Source organism: Pipra filicauda, unplaced genomic scaffold, assembly GCF_003945595.2.
Source record: "Pipra filicauda isolate LSUMZ 115617 unplaced genomic scaffold, ASM394559v2 scaffold318_size846807_pilon, whole genome shotgun sequence".
NCBI classification, from domain to species: Eukaryota; Metazoa; Chordata; class Aves; order Passeriformes; family Pipridae; genus Pipra; species Pipra filicauda.
This window is the reverse complement of record NW_024104441.1, coordinates 376985-404657: the sequence shown is the minus strand read 5'-3', so window position 1 is coordinate 404657 and position 27673 is coordinate 376985. Positions and strand designations below refer to the sequence as shown.

General features: G+C 56.3%; 4 protein-coding genes across 4 annotated transcripts; 2 read left to right on the top strand and 2 right to left on the bottom strand.

Moving 5' to 3' along the window:
* Window positions 1-65: 65 nt before the first annotated feature.
* On the top strand, window positions 66-18276 carry P4HTM (prolyl 4-hydroxylase, transmembrane). The gene is made up of 9 exons (XM_027713848.2): window positions 66-348; window positions 421-502; window positions 9948-10138; window positions 11157-11253; window positions 13305-13467; window positions 15300-15485; window positions 15919-16009; window positions 16538-16661; window positions 17931-18276. The coding sequence occupies exons 1-9, from the start codon at window positions 100-102 to the stop codon at window positions 18158-18160; spliced, it is 1413 nt and encodes a 470-aa protein (XP_027569649.1). The 5' UTR covers window positions 66-99; the 3' UTR covers window positions 18161-18276.
* On the bottom strand, window positions 4113-7844 carry LOC113984111 (secreted frizzled-related protein 5-like). The gene is made up of 4 exons (XM_027713849.2): window positions 7519-7844; window positions 6603-6775; window positions 5590-5679; window positions 4113-4447 (listed from the first exon to the last, which is right to left on the bottom strand). Exons 1-4 carry the CDS (start codon window positions 7842-7844, stop codon window positions 4113-4115), a joined length of 924 nt encoding a protein of 307 aa, XP_027569650.1.
* Window positions 18276-23345, top strand: WDR6 (WD repeat domain 6). Its single transcript, XM_039383588.1, has 6 exons — window positions 18276-18426; window positions 18506-20927; window positions 21267-21362; window positions 21562-21678; window positions 21849-21967; window positions 22084-23345. The coding sequence occupies exons 1-6, from the start codon at window positions 18324-18326 to the stop codon at window positions 22638-22640; spliced, it is 3414 nt and encodes a 1137-aa protein (XP_039239522.1). The 5' UTR covers window positions 18276-18323; the 3' UTR covers window positions 22641-23345.
* Window positions 23213-27673, bottom strand: DALRD3 (DALR anticodon binding domain containing 3). Its single transcript, XM_027713913.2, has 13 exons — window positions 27212-27673; window positions 26763-27052; window positions 26404-26684; window positions 26161-26219; window positions 25940-26062; window positions 25720-25790; window positions 25178-25236; window positions 24796-24878; window positions 24571-24694; window positions 24424-24482; window positions 24204-24317; window positions 23915-23983; window positions 23213-23770 (listed from the first exon to the last, which is right to left on the bottom strand). The coding sequence occupies exons 1-13, from the start codon at window positions 27425-27427 to the stop codon at window positions 23651-23653; spliced, it is 1668 nt and encodes a 555-aa protein (XP_027569714.1). The 5' UTR covers window positions 27428-27673; the 3' UTR covers window positions 23213-23650.

Genomic DNA, 27673 nt, shown 5'->3' with positions numbered 1-27673 from the left:
GGAGGGGGGGTGTGGCTGCTGTCGCTGTCCCCGCCCCGCGCTGCCGCAGCGCCCGCCGGGCCGTTGCCGCGGTGACGCGGGGCCGGCCGGGCCGGGGCGATGGCGGCGGCGGAGGCGCGGGCCGAGGGTCCCCCGCTGCCCGGCCCGCCGGGGGGCCGCCCGCGGCCCGTCTGCTCCCGGCCCTACTTCCTCGTCCTCATGGTCTTCGCGCACCTCTACGTGCTCAACGTGCTGGGGCTGCTGCTCTTCGTGCACCTCAGCGCCGGCGAGCCCGGCGGGCCGCCCGCCGCCCCCGCGCCGCCGCCGCCGCCGCCCGCCCGCGCCCTCCCGCGCCTCGAGGGCATCAAGGCAAGGCTGCGACCCGGGGGCCGGGGCCGGGGCCGCTCCTGGGGCCGCTGCTGACGGCTGCTCTCCCCGCAGGTGGGCCACACGCAGCGGGTGGAGCTGGTGCCCGGCAGGGCCCACAATGTGCGCACCCTGAGCCTCAAGCCGCTGCTCTTCGGTGAGTACCGGCCCCGCCGGGGGCAGCGGCCGAGCCCGGCCCCGGGCGCGCCGGTGGCGGGGCGTTTGCGCTGCCCGCGCTGCCCTGACGGCGGAGGGAGGGGGGTGTGTGTGTGTCTGACACCCGCCGCTGCCTTACACCCACTCGGGGGGAAGCGACTTCTCGCGTGTTTGCATCACCTCCCTGTGCTGCTGCTCCTGGGGGCTGCGTTAAAAACGCTGTGGTTTCGTTTAAGGTATTTTGATACGGTATTCCCCGTATGGATACGGGATTACTTGTTGTGGATGGTCCGCTTTGAAGAATTTGGAAGATTAACCTTTCCAGGTTTTTCAGATTCCCTTTAAAATACCCGGAATAGACAGCTGGCAAGGACCTCGAAGAAGCTGTGCAGTATTAGGAAGGGGCAAGAGATACCCAAACTTTTGGTAATAAATTATGAAAAAGCAATTTAGTGTTGGTGCTTCAGCACTGAGGAAATGAGTAACAGGGGAATTGATAGATTTCATGTCCTCCACCATTTTGCATCCTGTTCCAGATTTATTTTTGGCTGCTCTGATACACAACCACACGACATCCGTCTCTGAGATATTTTAAAACCTTCTTTACCTTTCTGTGATTTTTTTTGCTATGACTGGTAAAGTCTCATTAATTGAACTCTGTGTTCGGGAAATCCACTGAGAATATTCAAATTAATTTTTGGGGGGACAGATCATTACAAAATTTCTGCTACTGCAAAGTCAGAGAAAACCTGTTGTCTCTGAAAAGACAGCATGAAGAATCTTTCAGATGCTTTCTCAATAATATAAATAGAGGGTTCTTTTCTGATTCCAGAGAGATTATATACACTGAAAGCCTGACCATAGGTTTCTTATTAAACTCCGTTAATGCATTAAGTATCTGGAAAAACTTTACAAAATTCTTTTGTTATTTCTACATAGGTGGTACTCATGGTTTTCCAATTTCTTGGTGGATTTCTGTCTGACATTCAGGAAACAGATACACCAACCTGGAACTGATACCCCACAGCATCACAAAACCAGTGTCAGTACCAGAACCTCAGCCTGGGGCAATCACTCTGGTTTTCACTCAGGAGAACTTCTGTTTCCACCTTCCCTGCCCCACCAGTACCACTGCAGTGAAAGAGTTGGTCCTGGCCTGCAGGGAAGGTGCTGAAGGTGATAAAAGGCAGGTTAGTCCTGGCAGCAGCAATCCCACAGTTTTTAGCTTGTTGTTCCAGCACCTCCATTGGTTCTGAGGGAAGCTTTGCTCCCTGAGGATGCCATCACACAGCGACAGACATTCACCATTTGAGATGCCACAAGAGCCTGTTCTCCTTTGTCCTCTGATAAGGACTCCCTTATTTAGAAGCTGCAAGTTGCAAGACAGCTCTTATCTCTTGGATGAACCTGCCAGGAGCCAATTCTGACTTTAAAAGACTTTCAGAGACTTCTCTATCTATGCAAACAGTACCAATCTAATTCAGCTGGTTTTTAAAAAACTAATTTATTTCATCTCTGTTGCTTAAATTAGTGGAAGTTTGTCTTTAACTTGGTTGCATTTGATAAACGCAGAAGTCCTTAGCAAAGACTGTTGCGTTTCTGGGGATTTAAGACAAAGTGCTGTGGCATATGAGAGCCAATTTAAGGAAGCAGTGGCTGGTCTGTGATCCTTGCTTTCAGCAGAGCAGACTGCAGTGGGACCACAGCAGCAGACACCCATTAATGATTTAATGTGAGCTCTGGGCTTTGGGGCATGGGCTGGGCACCGTAGGGGAACTTGCGGTTTGTTTTTTAAATGTGAGTAAGTCACATCTGCATCAAACTGAAGCTTTCATTTCATGGAGCTATGAAAAAATGCCTGCCCTATTTTTTTTCCCCCTCTGGCTACAAGGCATCATTTCTAAAGCTTGTAAGTCAGACCATCTGTGCACTTTTTAGTTGGGAAACACTAGTAATCAAATAACCCTATTAATGGAAAATAAATCAGACAAAACCTTTTCAACCTTCAGAGCTTTTATGTGTTCAGTTGTGTTTTCCAGACGCAGTCTGTTCAGAAGATACTGCCGTTGCAGGGACCACCTGACAGCAGATTCTGTGGATTGGGCAGCAGTTTGTAAGACAAGGCAGTGGGGAGGAATAAGAATAGGAAATTTGGTTGGTTTTCTTCCAAGCCTCAGGAAAGAGAAGTAATCACTGCACAAATGTCAGGGCGCAGCTGAATTCCAGTGTGAGTGTGTGAGCTCTCATTCCAGCCCACATTGGTGTGAGGAGGAGCCCAGGCCGTGGATTGTTGGTGAGTTTTACGAGCACAGGGAGGCAAAGTGTCTCCATCAAACCAGGCGGCGGCCACAGCCGAGACTGCAGGCGGCACCAGCGGGGCAGAAAACATTCCTCCAAAAGGCTGGTTTCCCCCCCCTTTTTTTTTTTTATTTCGGTTTAAACCAATATAGAAAACTTTCCATGGACAGTGCTTTGTTAGGCAGTAGAAATCCGACTCGTGAGGGATTCTCATTAGGGGATTTGCTGTTTTCTGCTCTGGGGTCTGGAGCACAGAGCTGTGGCTGTGGGTACCCTGCAGGGAGCGACAATCCTGCTGGGGTGAGAGTGAGCTGCGGAGGACTTGGTGAGGCTGAGTTTTCCCACCTTTTCTGTTTCCCTGTGTGCAGCTGGAAGGCCAGGCAGCTGTGGAATGTTTCTCCTCTGCTCCTATGTCAGAACTGCAAGTAGCACCTTCTGTGCTGTGGCTGGGGCTCACCTCCCAGTCCCGAGCAAAGCTGCTGATCACACCAAAGCAGAGCTTTTAACAGCTGATGTCTCACTCGCACTCTGCTGTTTCTCAAGGCTCTTATGATATCCCTGGTTACTGGAATCTTCTGATCCAAACTGAATTTCTGATGTTGGAAAATGGTTTTCCCTGTTATGCAGAAACCCTCAGCTATCTTTGCTCTGTGCCTTTCCTGCTTGAGAATGGCTGTTTCCTTTTACCTGTGCAGATGCTCATGAGTTCTCAGTGCAGGAAGCTAAAGGGACAGCCTGAGTGACTGCTCAAGAGCAGAGTTTAGCGTGCATTTTTTAAGGGTCTGGGCATTGCTGGGGTGGGTTCTTCACCCCCTTAATTTACCTCAGGCTCTTCAAGAGTAAAGTATTTGCTCCATTACATAAAAAGTATCACTTAGCAGTCAGGGCGGCTTTCATGTAATCTCTGGATAGAAAGCAAGCAGGCACTGGAACAGCATCAATGTCTCAGGGTCAAATAGTGAAGCTGAAATACCAGCTCTGATGGCGAGAACTAGAAGGAACTGTTACTACAGGTCTTTCTAGTTTGTGCTCACCTGCAGAGTTCAGTTTTGTTGTGATGTTGGATCCTACACAAAGCTGTCCATCACACGTCCTGGATCTGCAGAGCCTCATTAGAGGAATGTGTTAAACTTGCATCCTTAAGCTCTGTCTTGGTAAAACAGGGATCTGTAGTGAGGCCTATCTGTGCACTATGACCGCTTCGAATCACCTAGAAATACTGACTGTACATCTCCAAAGCACCACTTGCCAGGGAAAGGAGTTTTCTAGCCATAGGGAAGGGAGCAGTTTCTTATTGTTGGAATTGAGATTTTTCAGACCTTCCGTCCCGCCTGTTCAGGGCAGCGGTGATGTTTCCACCTCCGCACCGCCTGGTGTAGGTTCCTGTTCCTCTTCTGCCAGGCATAGGCCTTGTTCACCACCACCTTGTCACTCTGTACCTCGCCACTTACAACAAAGACCCCAGCATGAGTGCCCCTCATGATGTTGTGGGCGCAGGTGGCATCAATGTCCAGCCACTGCTGGAGCCTGGAGGGGATTTCAGTCCTGAGGAGTGGGCCATGCTTCAGCACCTCCACCCTGGAAGGGTCCAGGTCAAAGTCCGAGATACTCGTGGTTGTGTTCTTCCTCAGGATCCGGATTTTCACTGCTGCAGGGGTTGGAAAAAGAGCTCTTAGTTCTGTTTGCTTTTCATAGCTCTCACCTACCTAAAAACAAAGAGTCAGCCCAAGGCTTCTCTGCTGTCTCCGTAATATGGGGACAATCTGCCCAATTTCTTGTAATTGCAGTGAACTTGTAAAAGTTCTCATCTGAGGTCAGTCCCCAGTACTGAACACTGTTCTTAGAGTCATAGAATTGTTTAGGTTGGAAAAGACATCTACCATCATTGAGTCCAACCATTAATCCACCACTGCCCAGTCCACCACTAAACCATGTCCCCGAATGCCACATCCACATCTTTTTTAAGTACCTCCAGGGATGGTAACTCAACCAGTTCTCTGGGCAGGCTGTTCCAGGGCTTGACTACCCTTCCAGTGAGGATGTTTTCCCTAATACCCAATCTGAACCTCTCCAATGCAACTTGAGGCCTTTTCCTTTTGTCCTACTGCTTGTTACTTGGGAGACTTCCTTCTCACTCCGTTTTCCTCATGAGAGTAGCAAAGGTTTATCAGCACCACTGCATGGGCAGAAACCCTGTGGGAAGCACAGGCATAAGCAAGCAGTCCTGGTCTCCTGCAAACTGAGTTTTCTCTGAACTGAGATTTCAGGAGGTGACATGACTGACAGCAACCTGGGATTTGTAACATTTTTTTTAATTATTAAAAATATTTTTATATGCATGCCTGAATTCAGGGCCATATATTGAAAACTTCCTCCCAGCTGACTGAGCAGAGCCAGTGCTGCTGCCTGCTTGGGCTAGGAGAGGAAGAGTCACATTACTAGAACAACAGTATTGAAGTTTGAAGTAGCCAGCATGGATTTTGCTAAAGGTTTTTGTGGACATTGATGGAAATGTTGATCTCAAAGGCAAAACCAGAGTAGTGCTTATTTTTAGCAGCCACAGACCAAAACCTAATCAGAAATAAAGCAGGTCTTCACCTTTGGTGCTGCCTGGAGCCAGGCGCTCTTGCTGCCTCACAGGTAAGGTGGGACCTGAAAATACCTGACATCTGCTGTAAAAGCTGCAATTCCTCCAAGTCAGTATGTTGTGACAAAGCCATTTTCTGTCCATGCCACTGCTTGGCTGCTGAAGGGAACAGCAGCAATTGAGAGGAAGAGGAGGGTACTCACCAAAATCATTGGCACAGAGGCTTTCCAGGATCTCCCTGGCAGTGCTGGCCTCCTCAAGCTCGCAGTCCTTGCAGCTGGCTCGGGGCACTGCTGCAACAGAAATTTGATTATAACACCCTTGTCAAGCTTCACTGGAAAACACACAATGAAATTTTGAGGTCTGCAAATGGTGGCTTGCTGCTTCCAAGTGACACTTCTTCCTGAGCTACCCAGGCCCTGCAGAGACATCTCAGACTGCCAGGGTGGGAAATGTTAAGCTCTCCTTCCTGTGACTGCAGCAGGTCCCACTTGTGCTTTGTTTAGACTTCTGTGTGTTGCTGCATTTTAAAGCAGCAATGAAAATGCTTAATGAGGATCTCCTCGCTAGGATGAAACAGCAAAGCCAGTGCTGTAGCCAGACTCCATCCAGTGATGCTGAAATGATGTTGAAATGTCTGTTCTCCCCTTAACTGCTCTTGAATCTACCCCAGTGTTCATCAGTATCTGGGTGTTTAATTTAGTCTTTCAGACAGATTTTTTTTTTGGTGTAACTCATGTCTGCAGAGGCTCATGTTCCTATGTGATGTTTCCCAATGTTTAAAGAGAAGGCTTGCAAAACATTTCTTTTTGCATGTTTTTAAACCCTGGACACAACTGAAAGATCAGGGCTGCAGCTCCATTGCTCTGCTGGAAGCACATCTCGCTGCCCTGCCGGGAGCCTGCACTCTATGAGCTCTCCTGCTGTGCCTGGGCTGGAGGCTTTACAGCCATTCCTTCCCCCTGCCCCAAACCCTGCGGGGTATGATGGCACCCAGGGAGCTAATGAATACAGCAGAGAGAGGAACAAGCCACAGTCAATGTTATGCTAATTTTCTAGACACAGTTCCCAGAGAGAACAAAACTACGATTTGTATTTTTTTTTAAAAAATACAGCTTAAAACCAGAAATATTCAGAGTAGAAACAATTCATAGGATCATCCTTTTGAGCTTTGAGTGTTACATATGGGAAAGTACGTGAGGAAAAAACCTCTTACTTCTCCTGCTGGAGGCATTTTCATCCATGGAGACTGCTGCGATGCACAGCTCATGATCTGCAGGGAACTTGTTGCAGTTCAGGATTTCAGGCCAGGGGTAGCCGTAACAAGCCATGACGGGCGCGCAGCTTCTCTTGACGGCTTCGCAGAGGCTGCGGCAGGGGTAGATGAGCCTGGGGAGGGGATGGGGGTTCAGCACCTCCAAATGCCTGGCAGCAGGCTGAGGGTGGAGCCCTGGCACCACTGCTGTCCACAGGGCTGTGTTGCACACTGCAGTGCTAGCAGGCAATTTGGGGAGCTTTGATTTTTTTGAACATTCGCGTCCAGGCAGCAAACAATGAATTTCTGAGGACAGGAGGGATGAGGTTGTTCCATACCGGCTGCTGTCAGAAGCCCTTTGCCCCACCCCAGCCCCCAGGGATCTTCTCTAGTTGTGTGAAGGCTGCTTACCTTTACAAGTGCCTAATCAGATACCCAATTTCCTTAGCAGCTCTGTACTTTGAGGGCTGCATCTCAGAACTGGGGATTTCCCTCTGCTGCTGGAACTGTTGGGCTGAGAGACATTTTTGGGGCAGGAGCTGGGGTGAGGGGCTTCATGGGAGGTAGGAGGTGATGATGGTGGGTACCAGCAGCTACTTTGGTGTGCGAGGGGGTGGCCAGGCAGCAGTGCCTGGGGTGGGAGAGCAGAAAAATCTAAAGGAGGGAACATAATATTTCTACTTCTACCAGATGAAATGCTCATGTTTCGCTTTCACCCTGCTGAGTAGTCCAGTTGCCCCTTGCCAAGAGGGACAGCACGGCTTCTTGGGGACTGCACTGATCACATCATGGGCATTTTCTGTCCAGAGGCACATGCAGTTGTGCTCTTGGGGAGAGTTAACTGTTACAGCTGAAATAACTTGTAAAAACATCTTACCTGTCCAAGCAGATTGGTGCAAAGAGGGAGCAGAGGAAAATCCTTGCATCTGGGTGGCACTCCCTGGCCAGCAAGGGCAGCCAGCTGGAAGACTGCTGGATGACTTCTGTCATGGTCTCATGCTCCAGCAGGTTGGGGATCCTCATCTCGGAGTAGCCGATATCGTAGCACAAGGCCATGCGGTGTGGGATGGGCATGCAGCTGGAGGATCTCCTCAGGTAGCTCGCCCAGGCTCCCGGAGAGCCCCAGAGCAGCAGCCACACCGTGAGACCCAGCAGCCATGGGCCACCCACCCTCGAGGGGTGCCTGCGGTGGGCTGTGACCATGCTCAGAGCGGGAGGATGGGCAGTGCACCCTGGACTGAGCTGCTCCTGACTGTGAGATGCCTTTTATAGCCTAGGAGCCACCTCTCTGTCAATCCATCCTCATTAAGTGCGGCCCTTTCAGAGCCCTCATGGGGAAGACAATGCTCCAATTTTTGTTTGCCAGCGGCCCCGATTGTTTGTATTTTAGCAGGGGTTTGGCTTAGATCAGCAGGTGTGGAAATGAGGGCAGTTGGGGAGGGATGAATGACTTGGCCCATGTGTCTTGGGGCTCTTTCAGCCAAAATTGAATCTCTGTTTGACACCAGTGCTCCAACCCATCCCCTTTCTCTTGCTCCAGGATTAGTCATTATTTCATAAACCCCAATGTTTTCCTCTCTTTTGTTTTTTGTGAAAGCAATCAAGTGTTGCTCAAAGTCAATTAGGAGGCATTTGTTTAGCTGGATCTATTGTTGAACAGGCAGGGAGATAGGATGGTCTCACAGCCAGAAGTTAACTGTTTAGGAGAGCTGAGGGCAGAGAGGAACTAATTTGCAGCTGTGGAGCCAGGTTGTTTGCGGATGGGATTGGCAGCACTCAGCTGGAAACCCTCTCACCTTGCAACCTGCATGACAGCACGCTTTCTGGTTAACAGAATTCCTGCTTCCTTCTGAAATCCTGTTACTACCACTGAAGAGCAGAATTGTCCTTCCTCCAGCACATAATTAAGATTCCATAATCCATCATTATTGTAGCCCAGTCTGGGGAGCTGGAAATAGTGGGGGTGCTGGTTGCCAGCACACACAGTTCATTTGGACCTGGTGCTATGCCACGAGGTTCAAACTGGTCAGTGGAAGCTCCAGCTCTGAAACATCCTCTGGCACAAGGACCCTGCACTGCCTGTGGCGGAAATTGCTTCCTGGGAGGGTGTTACAGATACAGCTGGCTGCATTGTGTTCCTGGGGCTTCCCAGGAACAGCCCATTCTCTACAGTGCTAGTTCTAGTCTGTACTTAGCAAGAAGCCAACTGCTTATTGACAGCTTGAGCCGATACGGTTGATTTCAGGTCACGGAAGTAATTAATTTTTTTCCCCCATTTGAGGATTGCTGCCATAATTGATCTATAATATGTCTTTGGCACATACCTGCAGGAGCTCCAGGAAGCTGCAGTTTTGGAGAGCAGGACCTTGGATCTAGGAGCACTGAAGCTGTCCTGTGTTGGTGGCTTTTCTTTCCCTTTTCAAAAATCTCAGTAGCTGGTAACAAGATCACCACAGTAGTGACAGATACCAGCCAGGAGGATCCTCTCAACCTTCTGGGCCACAGTCTAACTCTGGAATGGGACCTTGCCAGCACTTTCCAAGTATACCATGCAGCTAGAAATCTCCTCATGGTCATTGGAGGATTTCTCTGCATTTAAATTTGCTTGGGATCCTGGAATTGCCTGATTGCTGCTGGGTTTATGCTGCAAAGGAAAGCTGGTAATACCTGGATATGGAGTGTGGCATCCTCCATGTGCAGTATGTTCCCCTTTAATATTGCATTTGAAGGCCATTTTTAGTGGAGGATCAAGAGAATGAGTGGGGAAAAAGTTAGAATTTTTCTCCTTTCTGTTTGAGTTTTATAGTAGAGCACTGGACCATGCCCCCCCAAATTATATGTGCAAAAGGTATTTGGTTTTGTGCAAAGAACAAGGAAGCCTGAAACCTGGGCTGTCACCACTGCCCACTGTAAGGATTTTTGGCCTCCCTTCCTGTAAAGCAGCAATTCCCAGACTGTGATTAACATGGCACCTTTGAAATGGTAATATGCAGTGATATGCACGTTTGTTCACTCCTTTGTCCATTGTGGTATGTGTGAGAGAGTTTAAGGGCTTGACCTCTGCATCCAAACATTTAGGAACTGCTGCTGTAAAAATACCTGCCTCCATCAGCTCAGGTGTGTGGCGTATGCTCTTTGAGAGCTCTTCTGGTAGAAGGGTGGATGTCTTTGAATGTCCCAAACTTAGGCAATTCTTAAATTACACCTCACCTCTTTTTTTTTTTTTTCCTGAGTCTCCTGCCAGTGGTATGGGATCCCACTGTAACAGTTCCTCAGTCTCTGTTGGTGCTCACACTTTTGCTTTAGAAATTCCCGACTTCCTGACAGAGGAGGAGTGCAAGCTCATCGTCCATCTTGCAAAGCTGAAGGGGCTGCAGAAGAGCCAGATCTTACCAACAGATGACTATGAGGAAGCCATGGAAATGATTGAAATCAGCCAGATGGACATTTTCAATCTCCTGGACCATAATCAGGATGGGCAGCTGCAGCTCAAAGAGGTAGAGTGTTGGACAGACCAGGGGTGGTTTGCTGGGCACCCTCCGACAGGTCCCCTCCTCAGATGGTCTCTTGGTTACTCATGTGCTTGGGTAGGGCAGACCCCGGTGTATACCAATCAGTATTTGCTGGATTTTATGTCTTAAGGCTTGTGCTGGCCTTCAGCATGGAAGTTTCTGGGGCAATGTGCAGTAGTTATCATGCTATTGGGAGGTAGCAGCGGTCCTTGGCAGGACACATGTGTTTTGAATATGCTGGATAAAATGTTCCTTGTGTTGTGGGTTGCCTCTTGCCGGGTGTCCCAGGAAGTGAGTTTGTCGCCTGAGCCCTGCTTTGTGCAGCCTGTGGGAAACTCCCTGTGTGAATTCACAAGCCCCAGCAAAGCCACCCTTATTGAGGAGCCCAGGGGGGATAATGAGCACATTGTCCACAGCTCTTCAGCGCCCTTGCCCTTTATAGGAGGGTGCATCAGGGCAGGTCCTGGCAGTCCAAGGATGTCCCTCCCTAGGCTCTCATTTCAGGTGGAGCCGGGGGTCTGACTCATCCTGTGGGCCACAAGTGTTGCAGGGTATGGGAAACTGCACCAGTCACAACCCAGGGCAAGGCTCCTTTCTCTGGAGCCTGCTGGGAGCTCTTCAGGATCCTGCATCTCTCTGCACACATGAAAAGGAAGCATTTTGTTCCAAGCCCTTATCTTGGACAAGGAAAAGCATTCACTTTTATCATCAATAGCTTTACTTTCCCTTCAAGAGAAAGAGCTGTGCCCCCTCCACCTCAGGGCTGGTTAACCAAGTCCCAGCAGTCATTTGCCATGACCTAAACTGGAAATAACAGCACTCACCAGCCACACTCTGTGTGTGGCTGCCAGATGGTTCTCACCACAGTTGTGTTTCTGCGGAAATGTGCCGATGCCTGGCTGGCTCTGCAGAGGAGAGCCTGCCAGGCCTCACACAGGGAATCTGCGGGGGTTTGGGAGTACAAGAAACCAGTGCCCTGTGTTGATCCATTTATGAATTTCAGGTGTTGACCCACACTCGGCTTGGGAACGGCAGGTGGATGACCCCTGAAAACATCCGTGAGATGTACACAGCAGTCAAGGCTGATCCTGATGGGAATGGTAAGACCAGCTTTTGGGGAATCCCTGTTGCCCTCAGCACGTTGGATGCCTCATGCAGCCATGTGGGGCAGAGCAAGAGCCGTGTCCCTACTCTGGCCTGTTTCTCTAGCTGAGTTCTGCAGAGGAAAGTAACACTGCTTTAGAGACTTTCTCAGGAAAGTAAACTCAGTGTAAACCTGATATCGCAGCACTCCTGCCCCTGCATCACCAATCTAACAGCAGACTGGTCCCACCACCTGGGCTTGGGTCTTGCAGGAGCAGCACCAGAATACAACTCTGCACTCCCTCTCCCCTGTCACACCTTCCTTGGTTTGTGCCCCACAGTAGCAAGACCTTCGGGGTGCACTTTTGCTCCCCTGATCTGACAGACTGCTCTGGCTCTGACTACAGAGCTCTTGTTACCTGGGATGCAGGTGTTAAGACACACCTTCCACGCCCCCCCTTGTTTTCAGGGAGGCTTCTGCAGCAGGCTGGAAGTCCCATGTCACTGGCAGGGGAGGGTGGAATTAAGTGGCGGTGAGGATGGTCTTGTCAGCGTTTTTCGCTGACTGCCCTCTCTGCCACTGCAAAGTCCCTCCATGAGGCCACTTCTGCCCCTCCTGCCCCTGGTCTCCCTAGGGCTCCCACACTGTCCGGATGAGCACTCTAACCTCTGCTGCTCTAATTAGAGTGGCCTCAATTAGGCAGCACTCCATTTCCTAATCAAATTAAGTGAATGCACAGGCTCTGCACGCTCTCTTCCAGTGACCTGGCATTGAGAGCTGCCCAGGAGGAGCTGCTTTGGAGTTGAAACAGTACCAGTGTGAACGCATAAATATCCGGAGGGCACCCCGTGCCCTCTCCCCCAGGCTGGTGGCATTCTTGGCAGGGGTATGACTGAGTCCTCAGTGGCTTTTCCACCGTTCTGGACATTAACAAATGAAAGGTCCAGTTAAAGGCCTCTTGGCAGGACCTTGCTTCCAGAGTGCTGCTTCCCTCTGTTGTTAGATTGGTACGTGACACTGAGGGACCAGGTCACAACCTGGATGTGGCCCTGCGTCATCAGACCATGGGGAGTGAGGGGAAATGGGGACAGAGAGACACTAGGAATAATAACAGTGGATCATTTGGTCGTGACCACTGACACCTGAGGAACTGTCCCAGGCTGACCCTGGTGGCTGGTCCTTCCTGCTGCCAGGGGGTGCTGTGCCCAGGGAGCAGAGCTGGCACCCAGCAGCACTGGGTTTGCTGCCTGAATGAGCTCCACTCCCAGCCCATGGTGTGTGCTGGCTGCTGGGCAGCACAGGGCACAGCACTGCACACTGGTGTCAGGACCTGGTCCCCAGTGTGAGGCTTCCCTTCTCCAGAAAGAGGAAACAACAAATTTGAGGACTCTTCTGAAGCAAAATAAGGCAAAAGTCCACCCCTTGCTGAGTCCAGTTGAGTGCAAACAAGAAATACCTGTTTTAGGAGAAACCGCTTTTTAGCTCTCACTTTTCTTTTACTTCCACCTAGGCAAGATCATACCCTGATGTATTCCTCACTCGTGTTTTGCAATTACACAAATGCAGGAGAATGTACTGCTTGTTTTGAGTTTGGCTTTTTTTAATTAGCCCACAAGATCGTGTGGAAAATTTGTTCTGAGGTGTCCCATTCTGTCCTTAAATGCGTTTATTTAAATATCTAAGTAACGAGCCCCAAGACACTGGGTGGCACAGACTTTTTTGTGTATGTTAGAACTGTAGTGGGCTGTTTCTCTCTTTCGATGGATTGGTTTGTGTGTTTTAGGAGCTTTTTAAAGTTCAGAATAGTGCTTTGCCTGTCCCACTTCTGACCCTGCACGGTTCACGTTGGCAGGTTGCTGTAAGTCCTCTGCTGCAGGCGAGAGCCTTGTTGGGGCCCGTGATCCCGAGTGTAGGAGTACAGAGCCTGTGGTGGGCACAGGACCCTGATTGGGGTCTGTTTGAGGAGGGTAGTTTCTGCAGCACCCTCAGCTGGTTTTTCTTCCAGTACAGGATGCCAGAAACTATTACCTGCACCAGAGTCAGGCAGCTTTTCCTCTGTTCCTGTAGGTGTGCTGAGTTTGGAGGAGTTCAAACAGTTGAATATCCGTGATTTCCATAAGTACATGGGAAGCCAGAAGGTGAAGATGAGTGACCTGGTGCGCAACAGCCAGCACACCTGGCTGTACCAGGGCGAGGGGGCACACCAGGTCATGAGAGCCATACGGCAAAGGTAAGGGCCAAGCAGCCAAGGGGTGGCTGGGTTTGGGAAGGCACGAGGATCACCTGTGCTGGGAGAGGCAGGGGCAGACTTGCTAACATCTACATTTCCTAATTGTGTGTAAGTCTTTGGAGTATAAAGAGCAGTTAACACAGACACAAAATGGGAAGAGAAGGTTTTCATTAGAACAAGAATTTGTATTGTCCCGTGGAAAGGGAAAAAGAAAAATCAAACCTTTCAGCATCTCCATTCACTTTTGGGAACAGCCCTATAAAACCAGGAAGATTTGGCAGTATATGAAATACTTCATTCTAATTAGTAAATGAGCTTACTGGGAGAAGCTGCCCATTTCCAATGCTGTCTGGGCGCCAGTAGTTGCTGTCATTTGCTTTAGTTACTCATGCATTTCACTGAAATCTGTCTTAGCTACTCAGAACTGACTTTTTAACAAGCACGACTTCACCTAGAATAAGCCAAGTTAGTTCAATTCTCCAAGCACACATATTGTAGGGCAGCTCACGGCAGATGGGAGAACCTCTTACCCTTCCCTTCATCTCAGATGAAACCCAGCACTCAGACCAAATCGTGTAGCATTGGTGAGTTTCAAATAGTTGGCTGGAGACTCTCTTGTTCTTGTGGTGCTGGTCCTCACCCAGAACATGGGTGGGTAAAATCTGTCCTGAAGCTTGAAAATGGCTGTTGGCCACTCCTTTTCTTCAGCGCATTCCAGCGGGAGAATGGGGTCGCATATTGCCTTGATTAGAGCAGACTGTGGCTGCCACCTTCTCCGTGCCAACCAGCACACACACCATGTATCAGCATTCCACTTGGACGCTCCTCAGTTGGCTGTTAGGAGGATGTGAAGACACAGTGCTGAAGGAGGCTGTTAGTCCTCCCTGGGACCATGCAGTGCCTGGAGGGGCTTTGCCATCCTGCCCAGGTGCCGTGTTCTCCTTGCACCTGCCCCAAGGGCTTCACTGGTCCAGATTCTCAGAGCTCTGAGTGTTCTTTGGCAGGTCTCAAGACGTACCTGCTTACCTTGGGGATGATCTCAGATGTAGCAGTGGAAAAATCCCAGAGCAGGAGGGCTCCAGTCTCCTTGGTCACTTCCAGTGCCCCTCTGCCCTGGGGGAGGCTGCTGCAAAGGCAACAGGGAAAGGTGAGTTAGGTGACAAGACTATTCCTAGAGCTAGTCTCTCGTTCACTCTCAGCAGGGGCCCTGTGCTTTGCTAACTGTCCCTGAGGTCTGTAGGTGGTGTGCAGGAGTCCAGAGAAGTGATGACACATGAAGGCTCCAGGGACACGCACAGAAAGAGAGGATCTTGCTGAGCAAGCAAAGACTTCCTGAGAGCAGTCCTGCTGGAGATGCATCCTTCGGTTTTGTTTTTTTGGGTTTTTTTTATTAACCTTGACAAGGGCTTTCTGACTGATACTGATGGACCAACAGATCTATCAGGACTATCTTTGTTTGCTAGCTAGTCCCGTCCCTCAAAGACATCAGGAGCCACTGACCTACTGCCTGTAAACAAAGGCCTTTCAGAGTCAGGAAGCTCCTACCCAGCCGGTGACAAGAAGATTCTACAGTTCCCACTAGCAGGCAGCTATCCCCTTTAGCTGTTTTCTGAGCTCCCAGCTACAACAAGAAGATGATGGCTGTCACCTCCTGCAGTCTACCCCTCCCAATAGCCAAGTCTTGAAACAGGCCCATACCTTGGCATGCAGCCATCCGTCTCTCCGGTCTGTTGGGGAAGGGGGTTCTCTTTCTCTAGATGTATTCACTGCTTGGGAGTAGCATCTGACCAGGCTGAGGGTGCTTCCCGCTCACCTGCCTTGCTCTTCCCCAGGGTGATGCGCCTGACTCGCTTGCCCCCCGAGATCGTGGAGCACAGCGAGCCCCTCCAGGTTGTGCGGTACGACCAGGGAGGGCACTACCATGCCCACATGGACAGTGGCCCCGTGTTCCCTGAGACTGCCTGCAGCCACACAAAGCTCGTCGCCAACGAGAGCGCTCCTTTTGAGACCTCCTGCCGGTAAGCTCTGCCCTGACACAGTCTGGAACGCGTTAGAGAAGGGGTGGGGAGAGACATCTCACTTTGCCCCGCATGGGACTTGGTGCTTGGATTATGGGGCTCACAAACCAGCTCAGGAGATCACTGGCATAAAGGGGTTTGAAGGAGAAGGCAGGCAAATCCTGTGGGTCCTCGCATGGAGGACAGAGTGATGTGCAGAGCTGCTGGGCCATCCCCACCAGAGCCTACAAGCGCACTCTCACTGTTCTGGGTGGGGATTTTCTTTGTTGTCCTTGTGTTATTCTTTGAGAAAAGCTGATGGTGTAAATCATGTGCCTTGTTATGTCTTGGAGGAGCTGCTATATGTATGGTGGAGGGGCAGGATGTGGAGAGCCCCTGTGCCTCTCCTCCAGGTGTTCCAGGTGTGCCCCCTGACAGCCTCTTTGTCTTGCAGGTATGTGACTGTGCTGTTCTACCTGAACAATGTGACTGGGGGAGGCGAGACAGTCTTTCCTATTGCTGATAACAGGACGTACGAAGAGATGGTAAATGGACCTCACCTTCATGTTACCCCTGGGGATTCTGAGTCTCTCTTTGAATGTCTTCATTCACTGTGACTGCAGAAGGGGGCTGGTGTGTGAGGCTGCTGAGCGTTAGGGAAGCTGTGCTCCGCTTATGGTCTTCTCCCTCTGAGGCCGAGGGAAGAAGCACAGGGCTTTGACAGCTGCAGCTCTCCCTGCTCAGAGGTGTGAGGGGGAGTCTCTTGGCCTTGCTGCCACAACATGAGTCCTACTTGCTTCTCTCTGAGCACGTTTCCTCAGACTAAGCCTTGGCAGGTATGTTGTGCCCCTGCCAGGCGATGTGTTAAGGAATGGGCAGCTGCTCAGAAACAGGTTATGGACCTCCAGGGGACTGAAACTGGCTACTCTGGGTGGGTTGTGAAAGCCCCTGTGTCACCCTTGAGCTGTCCCTGTGGGGCAAGGAGCAGGGTGATGGCTGGTAGCAGGGATAGCCCAGTGCATGTGCCTCATTCCAGCCCCATTGGCAACACCTTCCCTGTGGTTCCTCCCCAGTCTTTGATCCAGAACGATGTTGACCTGCGAGATACTCGGAAAAACTGCGACAAGGGCAATTTGCGAGTGAAACCTCAGCAAGGCACTGCTGTTTTCTGGTACAACTACCTGTCCGACGGAGAAGGTATGGGCTTGTTTCAAGACTTGGCTATTGGGAGGGGTAGACTGCAGGAGGTGACAGCCATCATCTTCTTGCTGTAGCTGGGAGCTCAGAAAACAGCTAAAGGGGATAGCTGCCTGCTAGTGGGAACTGTAGAATCTTCTTGTCACCAGCTGGGTAGGAGCTTCCTGACTCTGAAAGGCCTTTGTTTACAGGCAGTAGGTCAGTGGCTCCTGATGTCTTTGGGGGACGGGACTAGCTAGCAAACAAAGACCTTGGCTGCACTCGCCACCGCCAGCTGCCTCCCATCCTGCTGTGCGAGCTGAAACTCCTGCTGGAACTTGGTCTGCAATTCAAAGTGTGTCACTGATGTGGTGTTGCCCAAAGGGGTGGGGAGGGGAGGTAGACAAAGGCACAGCCATCAGCTCTGCAGCACAGGCAGGCAGGGGCCACCCCACACAAGGCTTGGGGCTGACGCCTGCTTTGTAGCTCAGCCGCAACCCCGTGGTATCTGTCCTTGGGGCTGTTTTTGTCATGAAGCACAGTGTGGTTTGCCCTGACAGGCTGGGCTTTGACATGAATATTCCAGGCTGCTGGTGAGCGTGGCTCCAGAGGGTTTCGATGGCAGATTTTGAGCTGTGGTGGGAGGAAGGAGTATAAACTCCCAGGGCCCCTGGGAGCAGCCCATGTTTCCATCTCTAGAAAATCCACAGAGAGGAGGTCACAAGACCAGTGTTTGGGCTGTTGGGTGAGAATATCAAGACCATCAATGCTGCGAGTAGAGCCCTGTCGTGTTTTTATGAGCAATTTGTTCCTAAATGGAAAGTAGCTGCTGATGCAAGTCTGCCACAGAAAAACCATGGGACCTCTGTAAAGAGAGGGTAATTTAGAACTGCTGAAATGCAGTCTCCAAAATGGCTATCAGCCTCTGACTTCACAGGCCTTCTACCAGCAGCACTCATCTCTTCCATGCCAGCTTCCCTTTTTGGGAAGAGTTGAGAAAAACACCTGCTGTGATGCAGAATGCAAGAGCCCCCTTGTGCTGAGTGGAGATGTGGGGGCAATGAACATTTTGTACCCAGGAGTGAACTCCTCATAGGCACTAGGTTGGGGTGGCACTAAGATGGAGGGGTGCTAGGAGGAGCTACTCCTGTAAGATGTATCAACTCAAATCCAAGCAGGCACTGCGGGCAGGAAAACCGACATCAGTGTTTGCTGGCCAGGTGTCCCCGCACGGTCCCGGCTCTGCCTGCCCTCCTCACCACCTCCTACCAGGGCTCTGCTCTTTTGCAGGCTGGGTGGGGGAGCTGGATGACTTCGCCCTGCATGGAGGCTGCCTGGTCACCCAAGGCACAAAGTGGATCGCCAACAACTGGATCAATGTCGACCCTAACCGCCGGCGGCAGCAGCAGTTCCAGCAGGAGATGGAGCGCTATGCGGGGGCCGATGCGGGGGCCGGGGCCGGAGCCCCGGGCGAGTGGACAGTGGACAAGGCCTACAGCGGGGCGCACTTGGAGCTGTAGGCGCGGGGGGCCTGGCCGCGCGCACGTGGCCTTTTCCCGCGCTGTGCGGGGGGGCGGGGCTGCGGACCACGTGCGCGGCGGGGCCGCGTCGCGCGCCAATAAAGCGTGCAGAGACGGGCGCCGCCTCCGCGTGCTCTGGGGGCGGGGCCGCGCGGCTCGGCCAATGGGCGGCTGGCGGGGCCGTGGGGGTGCCGCCAAGATGGAGTCGGTGGCGCTGGTGGCGCCGGTGACGGCGCTGGAGTTCGCGGGGGACGTGCTGCTGGCGGGTGAGCGGCGGGACCAGGACGGGACGGGGTGGGCGGTGGGAGCAGCAGCGGCGGCGGTGGCTGACGCGGTGTCCTGCAGGCACAGGCCCGGAGGTGGTGGCGTTCCGGCTGAGTGGAGGCGGGACGGCGGCGCGGAGGAGCGTGCTGCGTGAGGCCAGCGTGCAGGGGCTGCGGGCCGAGCCGGGCCGCGGGCCGGCGGCGCGGGTGGCGGTGTTCGGCGGGCGCTGGCTGGCCGTGCTGGCGGTGCGGAGAGGGGGGCCGGGCGGGGGGCCGCTACTGGCGCTGTGCGGCGGCGGGGCCGCGCGGGAGCTCGGGGCGCGCGTGTGGGAGGCGCGGTGGGCACCGGGCGGGCGGCTGGCGCTGGCGCTGGGCGGGGGGGCCGTGGCGCTGTACGAGTGGCGGGGCGGCGGGCGCTGGCTGAGGCGGGCGAGCTGCGGCGGGGCCGGGGCGCTGCGCTGCGCCGTGCTGGCCGGGGCGGGCTGGGAGCGCCTGGCACTGGCGGCCGGCACGGCGGCGGGGGCCGTGGTGATGTGGCGGGCGGCGGCCGCGGCGGCCCCGCGGCGGGAACTGCGCGGGCACCGGGGCGCGGTGCTGGCGCTCTGCTACGCGGCGGCGCGGGGGCTGCTCGCCTCCGCCTCTGAGGACCGCAGCGTGCGGCTCTGGGCCGTGGGCGATCTGGGCGGCGGTGATGGGGACGGCGCCTGCCTGCTGGTGTGTTACGGGCACGGGGCGCGGGTGGCCGCCGTGGTGCTCCGGGGATCGCTCCCGGTCAGCGCGGGGGAGGACGGTGCCTGCCTGGAGTGGGGAGTCAGCGGCGATGTGCGGCGGGAGCGGCGCGGGCACCGCGGGGCCCTGCGTGCCCTGGCCCTGCGCCCTGCCGGCGGCCGGCTGGCCACGGGCGGCGACGACGGCGGCGTCCGGCTCTGGCGGCCCCGGCGGGCGACGCCGGCGGCTGTGGCGGCGCTGGGGGCCCCGGAGCGGCCGCGGGCTGTGGTGCTGGCGGGGCCGCGGCGGGTGCTGGTGCTGGGCGAGGCGGGCGGGCTGGCGGCGTTCGAGGCGGCTCAGGGGCGCTGGGCGCCGGTGCTGCCCGCCCCCGCCGCCGGCGGGACCCGCGCCGTGCTGGCGGCCGCCCCGCTGCCCGGCGGGGACGAGGCGCTCTGCGCCCTGGCCGGCAGCGACGGCCGCCTCCTCCTCTTCGTCCTGAGCAGCCCCGGGACCGCCGCCTCGCTCAGGCTGTTCGAGGGGGCCGTGCTCGGCCTGAGCTGGGCCCCCCGCCCCGGGCTGCCCTCCGCCACCGCTGCCACCCTCCTGGCCTCCGGTCCCGAAGGGGAGATGCTCTGGCTGGACGTCGCGCACCGCCCCGGGCAGGCACCCTGCGTGCGGCTCATGGGACGGTACCTGCTGCCCCCCTGCAAGCAGCGCTGGCACACCTGCGCTGCCTTCCTGCCCCAGGAAGAGCTCCTGGTCTGCGGCGACCGCCGGGGCTCCCTTCTCCTGTTCCCTTGCAGCAGCTCCTCGAGGCGGGCTGCAGAAAGCACCGGCATTGCCAATGGTGTCGCTGACTCGGTCGGTGAGGACTCTAGCAGCGAGTTGGAGCTGTCTTGCTTGTCACACAAAGGGGTCCTTCCCCTGGAGTCCCCGTTGTCCGTGCTCTTTGGGCTCCACGGGAAGACAGGGGTTACCTCGGTGACCTGCCACAAGGGCTACATTTACAGCACTGGCCGTGACGGTGTCTACCGCCAGCTCCACCTGCGGGACCAGCAGCTGGAGGTTCTGCGGAAGCACAGGCCCTGCAAAGGGCTGCAGTGGATCGAGGAGCTGCGCTTCACCCCAGACGGGGACCTGCTCGTGCTGGGCTTTCACGCTGACAACTTTGTGGTGTGGAGCAGCAGGACTAGCGAGAACCTCCACTGCATCCCCTGTGGGGGTGGGCACCGCTCCTGGAGCTACTGCAGCAGCCCCTGGGCTGAGGTCTTTGCCTTCATCAAGTCTGGGGATGTGATGCTGTACTGCTGTGAGGCTGAGCCCTGCGAGCAGCAGGTGCTGCTGGCATCCCTGCACGGGCGGGAGATCACCTGTGTACGGCGTCTGGGGGCCATGGAGGTGCCTGGCCATGTCGCCCTTAACGTGCTGGTCACCAGCAGCGAGGACACCACGGCCTGTGTCCTGGCACTCAGTGAGCGCTCTCGGGCAGCCGTGCCCCTCGCTCGCCTCAGTGACCACATTTCCAGTGTGAGGACGCTGGCACTGGCCGGCCCCACGGGACCTGGAGACAAGGGCTTTGGTGAGGAGGGCTTGTCTGCCCTGCTCTTCTCTGCGGGTGGCCGGGCACAGATCGAGTGCTACCGGCTGCTGTGTGCTGGGGACCCAGAGAGTGCTGTGGAGAGCCTGGAGAGCGCTGTGGCCTGCCAGGTCATCCATGTGGCCTCCCACCGGCTGGACGAGCACTGGGAGAGAAAGAAGAACAGGCACAAGCTCGTCAAGATGGACCCGGAGACGAGGTGATGCTCAGGGACTACTTGAGGCAGGGTTAGTAGTGATTATGACCTGGGAGGGTGATGAGAACCACACTGGCCTCCACTGGGGTACTGCTCTGTGCAGCTGCAGGCTCAGCTGAGGCAGACTGGGCCAGTGTGGCTTCATGTGTGCATTCCTGGTGCCCTGTGGCTCGGCCTTGAGGGGCTTTTGTGGCTAGGGAAAGGCCTACTCTTTCCTTGTGCCTTCTCCGAGTGCTCAGAGCTGCATCCAGCACTGGGCTTGGGCTGTTCTCGTGGGCCATTCACCTCCCCAGGGCCACAGGTGTCACCAAGGCATTGGTGAGCATTGTATCTTTGCTGCAGGTACATGTGCCTCTCTGTTGTACCTGGCACCAGCACCAAGCAGCTGCTGACACCCTGGAAGTTCCTGGCTGCTGCCTGCAGCGATGGATCAGTCCGGTGAGGAGCCATGGTGCAGCCTGGCAGGGAGAACAGAGCTGGGGCTGATGATGGAAGCAGAACAGGCTCTACGTGGGAAGCCGCTGCCATGGGTGTGGCCTGTTCTGCACAGGGAACAGGGCAGTGCATGGTGGGAATTGGGGCAGAGATGCCAGGAGCTCCCTCCTCCCACAGCCAACTGTCCTCTGCTCCATCGCAGGGTCTTCGGGCTGCTGGAGGCTGCTCGGAATTTGGTGCTGGTGGCAGAGTCATTTCACCACCAGCGCTGTGTGCTGAAGGTGGAGGCGTTCCTGCACACAGGGACAGGAGGGGAGAGGTGAGCCCTGAATGCTGGGCTCTGGGGAGAAGCATTTCTCCTCATAGGGATGGCAGCTCAGCGAGAGAAGGGAAGGGAGGAAGTCAGGGAGGCTGTTCTGCCATTTCCATAGATCTTAGTGGGGACCCTCAGGGCTGTGGCCAGAGGCTCCCCCTACACCTCCCTTCTAGGAGGCACCTCCTGTGCAGTGCAGCCACTGACGGCAGCATCGCCTTCTGGGACATCACCAGCCCCATCACGGACGCAACCGCTGCCCTGCACCGAGCGGAGGGGGAGATGCAGCCCCTGGGTGGGTGTCACTGCCAGCAGCCCTGCTCTGCCGCCTGAGGGTGGCCACACTGGTGGCTCCTCTGCTCCCTCTGACCAAGGTGAGCATCACTCTCCTGACCGAGCCTGTCTTCCCAGCCCTGGGTGTCCCACTGCTCACCATCATGGCCCACAGCTGCGGTGTGAACAGCCTGCACGTCAGCAAGGTGACAGAGGGACAGTACTTGGTGGCCAGTGGCAGTGATGATGGCTCCATCCACATCTGCCTGCTGGAGGTGGCCCTGGGCAAGGGCGAGGCCGCAGCAGGGACCTGCCTGCAGATCCTGGAGCGAGTGTCCAGGCCCTGTGCCCATGCTGCCCACGTCACGGGTATCCGGGTGCTGCGGCCGGACCTGCTGCTCTCGGCCTCAGTGGATCAGCGCCTGACACTGTGGCGCTGGGGCCCGGGGGGGCTGGTCCCCCTCAGCACCACCTTCTTCCACGTGCCTGACCTGGCTGAGCTGGACTGCTGGGAGGTGGCGGAGGCCGGGGGGGAACTGCGGTACTACTGCGTGCTCTGTGGGCAGGGCCTGGAGATGCTGTGCGGCACAGCCCCCTCTGAGCCCTCGCCACTAGAGGCTCCCCAGGAATGGGCAGGTGTGCAACACATCCCAGTCCCTGCCTATCTTGGGAGGGCGCTCTGCCCATCACTGTAGCCCCCAGCCTGCACACTGATGTGTCCCCTCCTGAGGGGATGGGCATGCTTGGCTCCTTCAGGGGCAGCACAGCTGCATATGGGGTGCTCAAGGCCAGTGGTCTCAGGGGTGAAGGCAGATGTGACCCCTCCTGGAGGGGCCTGTGACTCCCCAGGCAATAAAGAACTGGGGTTGTCAGCTCCCTCTGCCTGGGAGAACCTTCTCCCCAAGGTGTGAGGGACCCATGTCCAGGCTTTCCAACCCTGGTCTCAGAGAGGGACCTGCTGAGGAGGGTGCTTAGGGCCCTGCCCAGCACTGGGAGCTTGAGGGCAGCAGGAGGCCAAGAAGGGTCAGGTGCTGGTGGGCTGCAGCCTGATGTGCCAGCCCTGACCCTGCAGTGCTGAGGATGGTGCTGAAAATGCACAGAGACACTGATCCCCTGCTGTAGCACCCTGTAGGGTGCCCACACATGCCCCCCCGCCTTCAGAGCAGCCTTTCAGTACTGTGTCAGGCCAAGTGGGTTCCTGTGCAGCAGCAGGACCCAGGACAGTTGGAGCAAGGGAAGGACAAACAGCTCTGAGGTCAAACAAATGCAGTGTTTGTCCAGCAACAAGTGTATTGGACCCCAGTACTGGGGCTTGGGCCAGGTCCTGACAGGAGCCTGGAGCCTCAGGAGCTCCCTGCCAGCACGGAGCAACCTTCAATAAACAGCTTTGAGGGAAGTGATGTTGGTGCCTGGTTTTGTGGTGACTGGTTCCTGGTGCCACCTCCCTCAGTGTTCCCAGCACAGTTTGTGGGGTGCCACAGGAGCCCTCCCTTTTCCCTACACACTGGGCACAGCTGCAGGGAGCATGTGGCTAAGCCCCAAACACCACAGACGCTGGGAGGGGAAGTGCCTGCGTATGCTCAGGTGTCTCCTGCCTGGTGCTGGGGCAGCCCCTCACCCTGCTGGAGATGGCATGCCCTGTCCTCCCCTAACAGCACATTGTCCAGGTGCCTGTCACACCATGGCACAGCTCTTCAGGGGTGGCTCAGATCTGGCTGAGAGGAGGGAGGTGCAGAGTCGCCAGCGCGCTGTGGAACACATCCCTCACTGCTCCCAGCAGCCGGAGGCGGGCAAACATCTGGTCAAAGAGGTGAGGGAATGGCTCCTGTGGGGAGAGAGGCAGCAACTGGGGTTGGTGGCCAAACTGCCCCTCAGCAGGCTGGCCCTAGAGGCACTGCTGCCTCTCCACCACGGCTGCCTCCCAGCTGCAGTCCAGCCATAAGGCTGCAGGCTGGGACACCCAACTCACCCCCAGGACATGCACCCGGTTGTAGTAGGAGCTGAAATCCATGCTGAGCTGGATCAGGAACTTGCATACCTGCAAGGCAGACACATTCTGATGGCACAGCAGGTTCTGGCCAGTCTTGGGCCTTTCCCCACCCCAAGCACATCAGGAACAGCCCCAGGGGTGTTGCAGTCTCTTCCCTCAGCACCAGCTGTGTTGCTCACGGATGGGCAGCACCTGCTGGCATGGAGCTTTGCCCTGGGCTGGGACTGTAGGAGCAGCACCCATGGGTGCTATGGCATGTAGCACTTACTGTCTCTGTGTTGGCTGTGATCCGGATCCCCTTGGAGGGTGTGGGCAGCTGTGCTGCCTGCTCCAGGACTTCAGGAAAGGGCAAGAGATAGTTGAAGAGCAGGAGCCATTCACCCTGTGAAGGGATAATGTGTTTAAGGGCCAGATCCTTCTGGGCCAGTAGCATCCATCACTGGAGCTGAGGGTGTGCAGGTCCCCACATTCCCCCTCTCAGTACTTACTTCTTCTCGGAGGCAGGAGAAGTTCAGTTCGGACGCTGGTGGCAGAGGTGGGTATGTCCCTGGAAAGAAGGGAGATTGTTGTGCCTGGAGAAGCCCCCGTGGCTCCAGAAGTGGCTGCTAGAGGAGGGTGGCAGGGCTGGTGCTCACCCCGCTCCACAGCCCGCTGGAAGCTGTCGAAGAGCGTGGCCAGGCGGGCACAGTTGTACATCACAAAGGCACCGCTCTTGGTTCCCTTCGTGGAGATGCTGCTGTTCTCCAGGTCCAGGGTGATCTGAGGGCACAGGCAAGTCACAGTGCAGGCTGCTCAGTGCAGAGCCACTCTGCTGTTCCCACGGCCTGCCAGCCCTGGCTCCCTGCACGCTGCTGTCCTACCTGGCTCCGGTGAGCAGTGCTCAGCATCTCAAACCTGATGGCAGCCGCTGTCAGGGTATCAATCACCTCCCTCCAGGCCTCATCTGGAAAATGAAGGTGGCATCAGTTGGTTCCATGACACCCCCAGGCAGGACACCCCAGGTGCTCCTGGAAGCTGGCGACCACCATACTTCCCCAGCCCCGTCCCCCATCAGCACGTGCTGCTCTGTGCCAGTGCCCTGTGTGTTTAGGTGCCTTCCCCAAGCAAGGTCAGCACCTGGCTCCATCCTGGAGGGGAGAACCCTGACTGGCTGTGAATTCAGAGATGAGGGGGAGACTCATGGGAGCCATGGAGATGGGATGGAGCTGCACCTGTGTGTGGAGCCACAGAACAAACCCTCACCTTGTGCAAGCTCCCCATACTTCATCACTGAGGCTTCATACATCTGGCGCTTTCGGAACCTGGGAGAAACACAGACACTCAGAGCTAACCCCTCTGGACTGAGCTGATCCCAGAGAGGACCCCAGGGCTCTACCAGCCTTCAGGTTGCTCAGGGCTTCCCAGCTGCAGCAGTGACTCAGCTAAGCAAAAGTAGCACAAAAGCCCCAGGAGCAGAGCAGAGCCAACCACACCCCAGCAGGCCCCTGGGCTGCTGCCTGGAGAGGGCTTTTAGGAACCACCCAGCTTCTGCCACTGCCTTTCCTCTTAGCAGCCTGGAGAGAGGCAGAAGCAGCACTGCTGGAGAAGGCCACTGGGGAAGGTACCTCCAGTTCTCCTGAAACAGCCCTGTGGCCATGGAAAGCAGGATGGAGGGAGTGCACAGAGCTCTCTGTGTGCCAGCAGCTCACTCAGCCATGACTGTGGGTGCCTGGGTGCCCACGGGGCCAGAGCACAGGGAGCCTTGGCAAGCAAGGGAGCAACAGGTGCCTTGCACACCAACTCACTGGAAGTACTGGTCTGCCCTGATGGGTGATGAGGGGTTGGTCATCTTCACTGGCCCACAGACAAGGTGTTTCTGAAAGACAGAGGAGAGGCTGTCAGAGATTCAGAAGCTCCACCAAAATGCACTGCAGGAGAACTGAGTGAAATCCAGCCCTGCTCTAAACCTAGTCTGGAGCACAGGGATACCAGGGGCCACAGTGAGGAGGGTCAGAGGTTGCTCACCTGCAAAGCTGTGTGGGCTCCCGGGTCCAAAATTCTCCAGAGCAGATCCAGCTGCTGCTGCTGGAATTCCTCCTCACAGTTCACCACATGTATGATGCTGCAGCAGCTACTCTGGCCCTCAGCCTGCAACAGAGCACAGCAGGGAGTTCAAATGATATTGCCTGGCAGAAGGGAACACCACCTGGGAAGCAAGAGGCAGGCAATGCCACAGGGTCACTCACCAGGCACTGCTGAACAGCTTGCTGCAGCTCAGCCAGGGACCTCAGCATCCCCTCTGTCACTGAAAGATGGAGGGACACAGATTGGGACACAAGGGTTTGCCATCCCCTGCCATCCCACACCATCAGGTCTGCCCCAGGCTCAAACCAGACTGAAGGAGAATAAGTGGGAAAAGAAAGGAAACAGGCCTTTCACCCATTCCCCCCCCACTGCCACACCTGAGCTGCTCTACATGTGAGGCTCACCGAGAAGCACATCCAGGTTGGGGTCATAGCCCACCAAGCCCTGCTGCTCCACGAAGCTCTTCAGGTGCACTTTACCGATGACACCCTCGGGCAGCGTGGCCGTGCCCGGTCCCTGCTCACAGGCTGTGTTACAGGGAGCCCGGCCCAGCGCTGCCTTCAAGGCCGAGACAGCCTCAGGGAAGGACGAACCACCGGAGCTGGAGGGCCAGTCGATGCGGAGCTGTCGCAGGACCTCCGAGCTGCCCTCCCGGGCGAGGGCAGGGACCAGGCGCACGCCGACCCTGCAGGAGAGGGCGAGGGAGGCGCTGGCAGCGGCGGGCGAGGGGCGCGGGCAGGGCGGGACGGGGACACTCACTCACCCCTGGGCGCGCAGCAGCTGTGCCAGGTGGTCGGCGAGCAGGACCGGGCGGAGGTGGCGCGGCTGCAGAGCGCCGGGGCCGCCCAGGGCCGAACAATGCAGCACCACGGGGCCCTCCTGCGCCCCCGCCGCGGGGAGGGCTGGGCCGGGCAGCGGGCCCAGCAGGCGCTGGAAGGCCTCAGGGCGCCGCACCTGTACCGCCAGCCCCGCCGGCGTGTCCCGGCAGCCCCACAGCGGCAGCACCGCAGGACCCCGCAGAGACGGCACCGCCGACACGGCCTCGGGGGGCACCTGCGGGCGGGGCGGGGTCGGCGCGGGCGGGGCGTGTGGAGGTGACCCCGCCCCGGCTCCCAAACCCCGCCCCTTATCACAAGCCATGCCCCCAGCCCCCAAATCCCCCCCACACCGCTCGCAGGTCCCACCCCCTCCCAGTCGCCCCGCCGGGCCTACCTGTCCACCGGGAAAGGCGGCGCCCAGCGCGGCCCGCGGCGCCAGGAAGTCCCGGTGCCGCAGGTTGCGGGCGCCGCTCTCCTTCACCCAGAGCGCGCCGGGCCGCCCCAGCGCCTCGTTCAGCGCCCGCAGCGTTGCCGCTACCCCCGGCCGGCCCTCGCCCGCTTCCATGGGGGCCCGGCCGGCACTCCCGCCGCGGCGGACTGGAAGTGACATCACCACCCCTCGCCCTCAGTTCCCCCTGGCGGCCGCCATGTTGGGCGCGGCGTTCCCGGGCGGCCATGTTGGTTACGGGCAGAATGGACGGGCGGGGCGGCCATGTTGGGGGAGCGGGTGTGTGGCCGCCATGACCGGTGTGGCGAGCGGCGGCGGCCGCCATGATGGGAGTGGCGGGCCGGGGTCATGCCGGACAGAGCCGGAGCGAGCGCTGCACCCGGGTACTGCGGCGCCCCGCATGGCGCG

Excerpts from the sequence above, each read along its gene's own strand:
- LOC113984111 (XM_027713849.2), bottom strand. The coding sequence starts at position 7,844 with ATGGTCACAGCCCACCGCAGGCACCCCTCGAGGGTGGGTGGCCCATGG. Across the intron at positions 5,680-6,602 it reads AAATGCCTCCAGCAGGAGAA|CAGTGCCCCGAGCCAGCTGC; the intron begins GTAAGAGGTTTT and ends TTTCTGTTGCAG. Across the intron at positions 4,448-5,589 it reads CCTCTGTGCCAATGATTTTG|CAGTGAAAATCCGGATCCTG; the intron begins GTGAGTACCCTC and ends CAACCCCTGCAG.
- DALRD3 (XM_027713913.2), bottom strand. The coding sequence starts at position 27,427 with ATGTCACTTCCAGTCCGCCGCGGCGGGAGTGCCGGCCGGGCCCCCATG. Across the intron at positions 25,237-25,719 it reads AGGGCAGACCAGTACTTCCA|GTTCCGAAAGCGCCAGATGT; the intron begins GTGAGTTGGTGT and ends TGTTTCTCCCAG. Across the intron at positions 24,318-24,423 it reads TCTCCTGCCTCCGAGAAGAA|GGTGAATGGCTCCTGCTCTT; the intron begins GTAAGTACTGAG and ends ATCCCTTCACAG.
- P4HTM (XM_027713848.2), top strand. The coding sequence starts at position 100 with ATGGCGGCGGCGGAGGCGCGGGCCGAGGGTCCCCCGCTGCCCGGCCCG. Across the intron at positions 10,139-11,156 it reads GGCAGCTGCAGCTCAAAGAG|GTGTTGACCCACACTCGGCT; the intron begins GTAGAGTGTTGG and ends TATGAATTTCAG. Across the intron at positions 16,010-16,537 it reads ACAGGACGTACGAAGAGATG|TCTTTGATCCAGAACGATGT; the intron begins GTAAATGGACCT and ends GTTCCTCCCCAG.
- WDR6 (XM_039383588.1), top strand. The coding sequence starts at position 18,324 with ATGGGCGGCTGGCGGGGCCGTGGGGGTGCCGCCAAGATGGAGTCGGTG. Across the intron at positions 21,363-21,561 it reads TGCAGCGATGGATCAGTCCG|GGTCTTCGGGCTGCTGGAGG; the intron begins GTGAGGAGCCAT and ends GCTCCATCGCAG. Across the intron at positions 21,968-22,083 it reads GGGGGAGATGCAGCCCCTGG|CCCTGGGTGTCCCACTGCTC; the intron begins GTGGGTGTCACT and ends CTGTCTTCCCAG.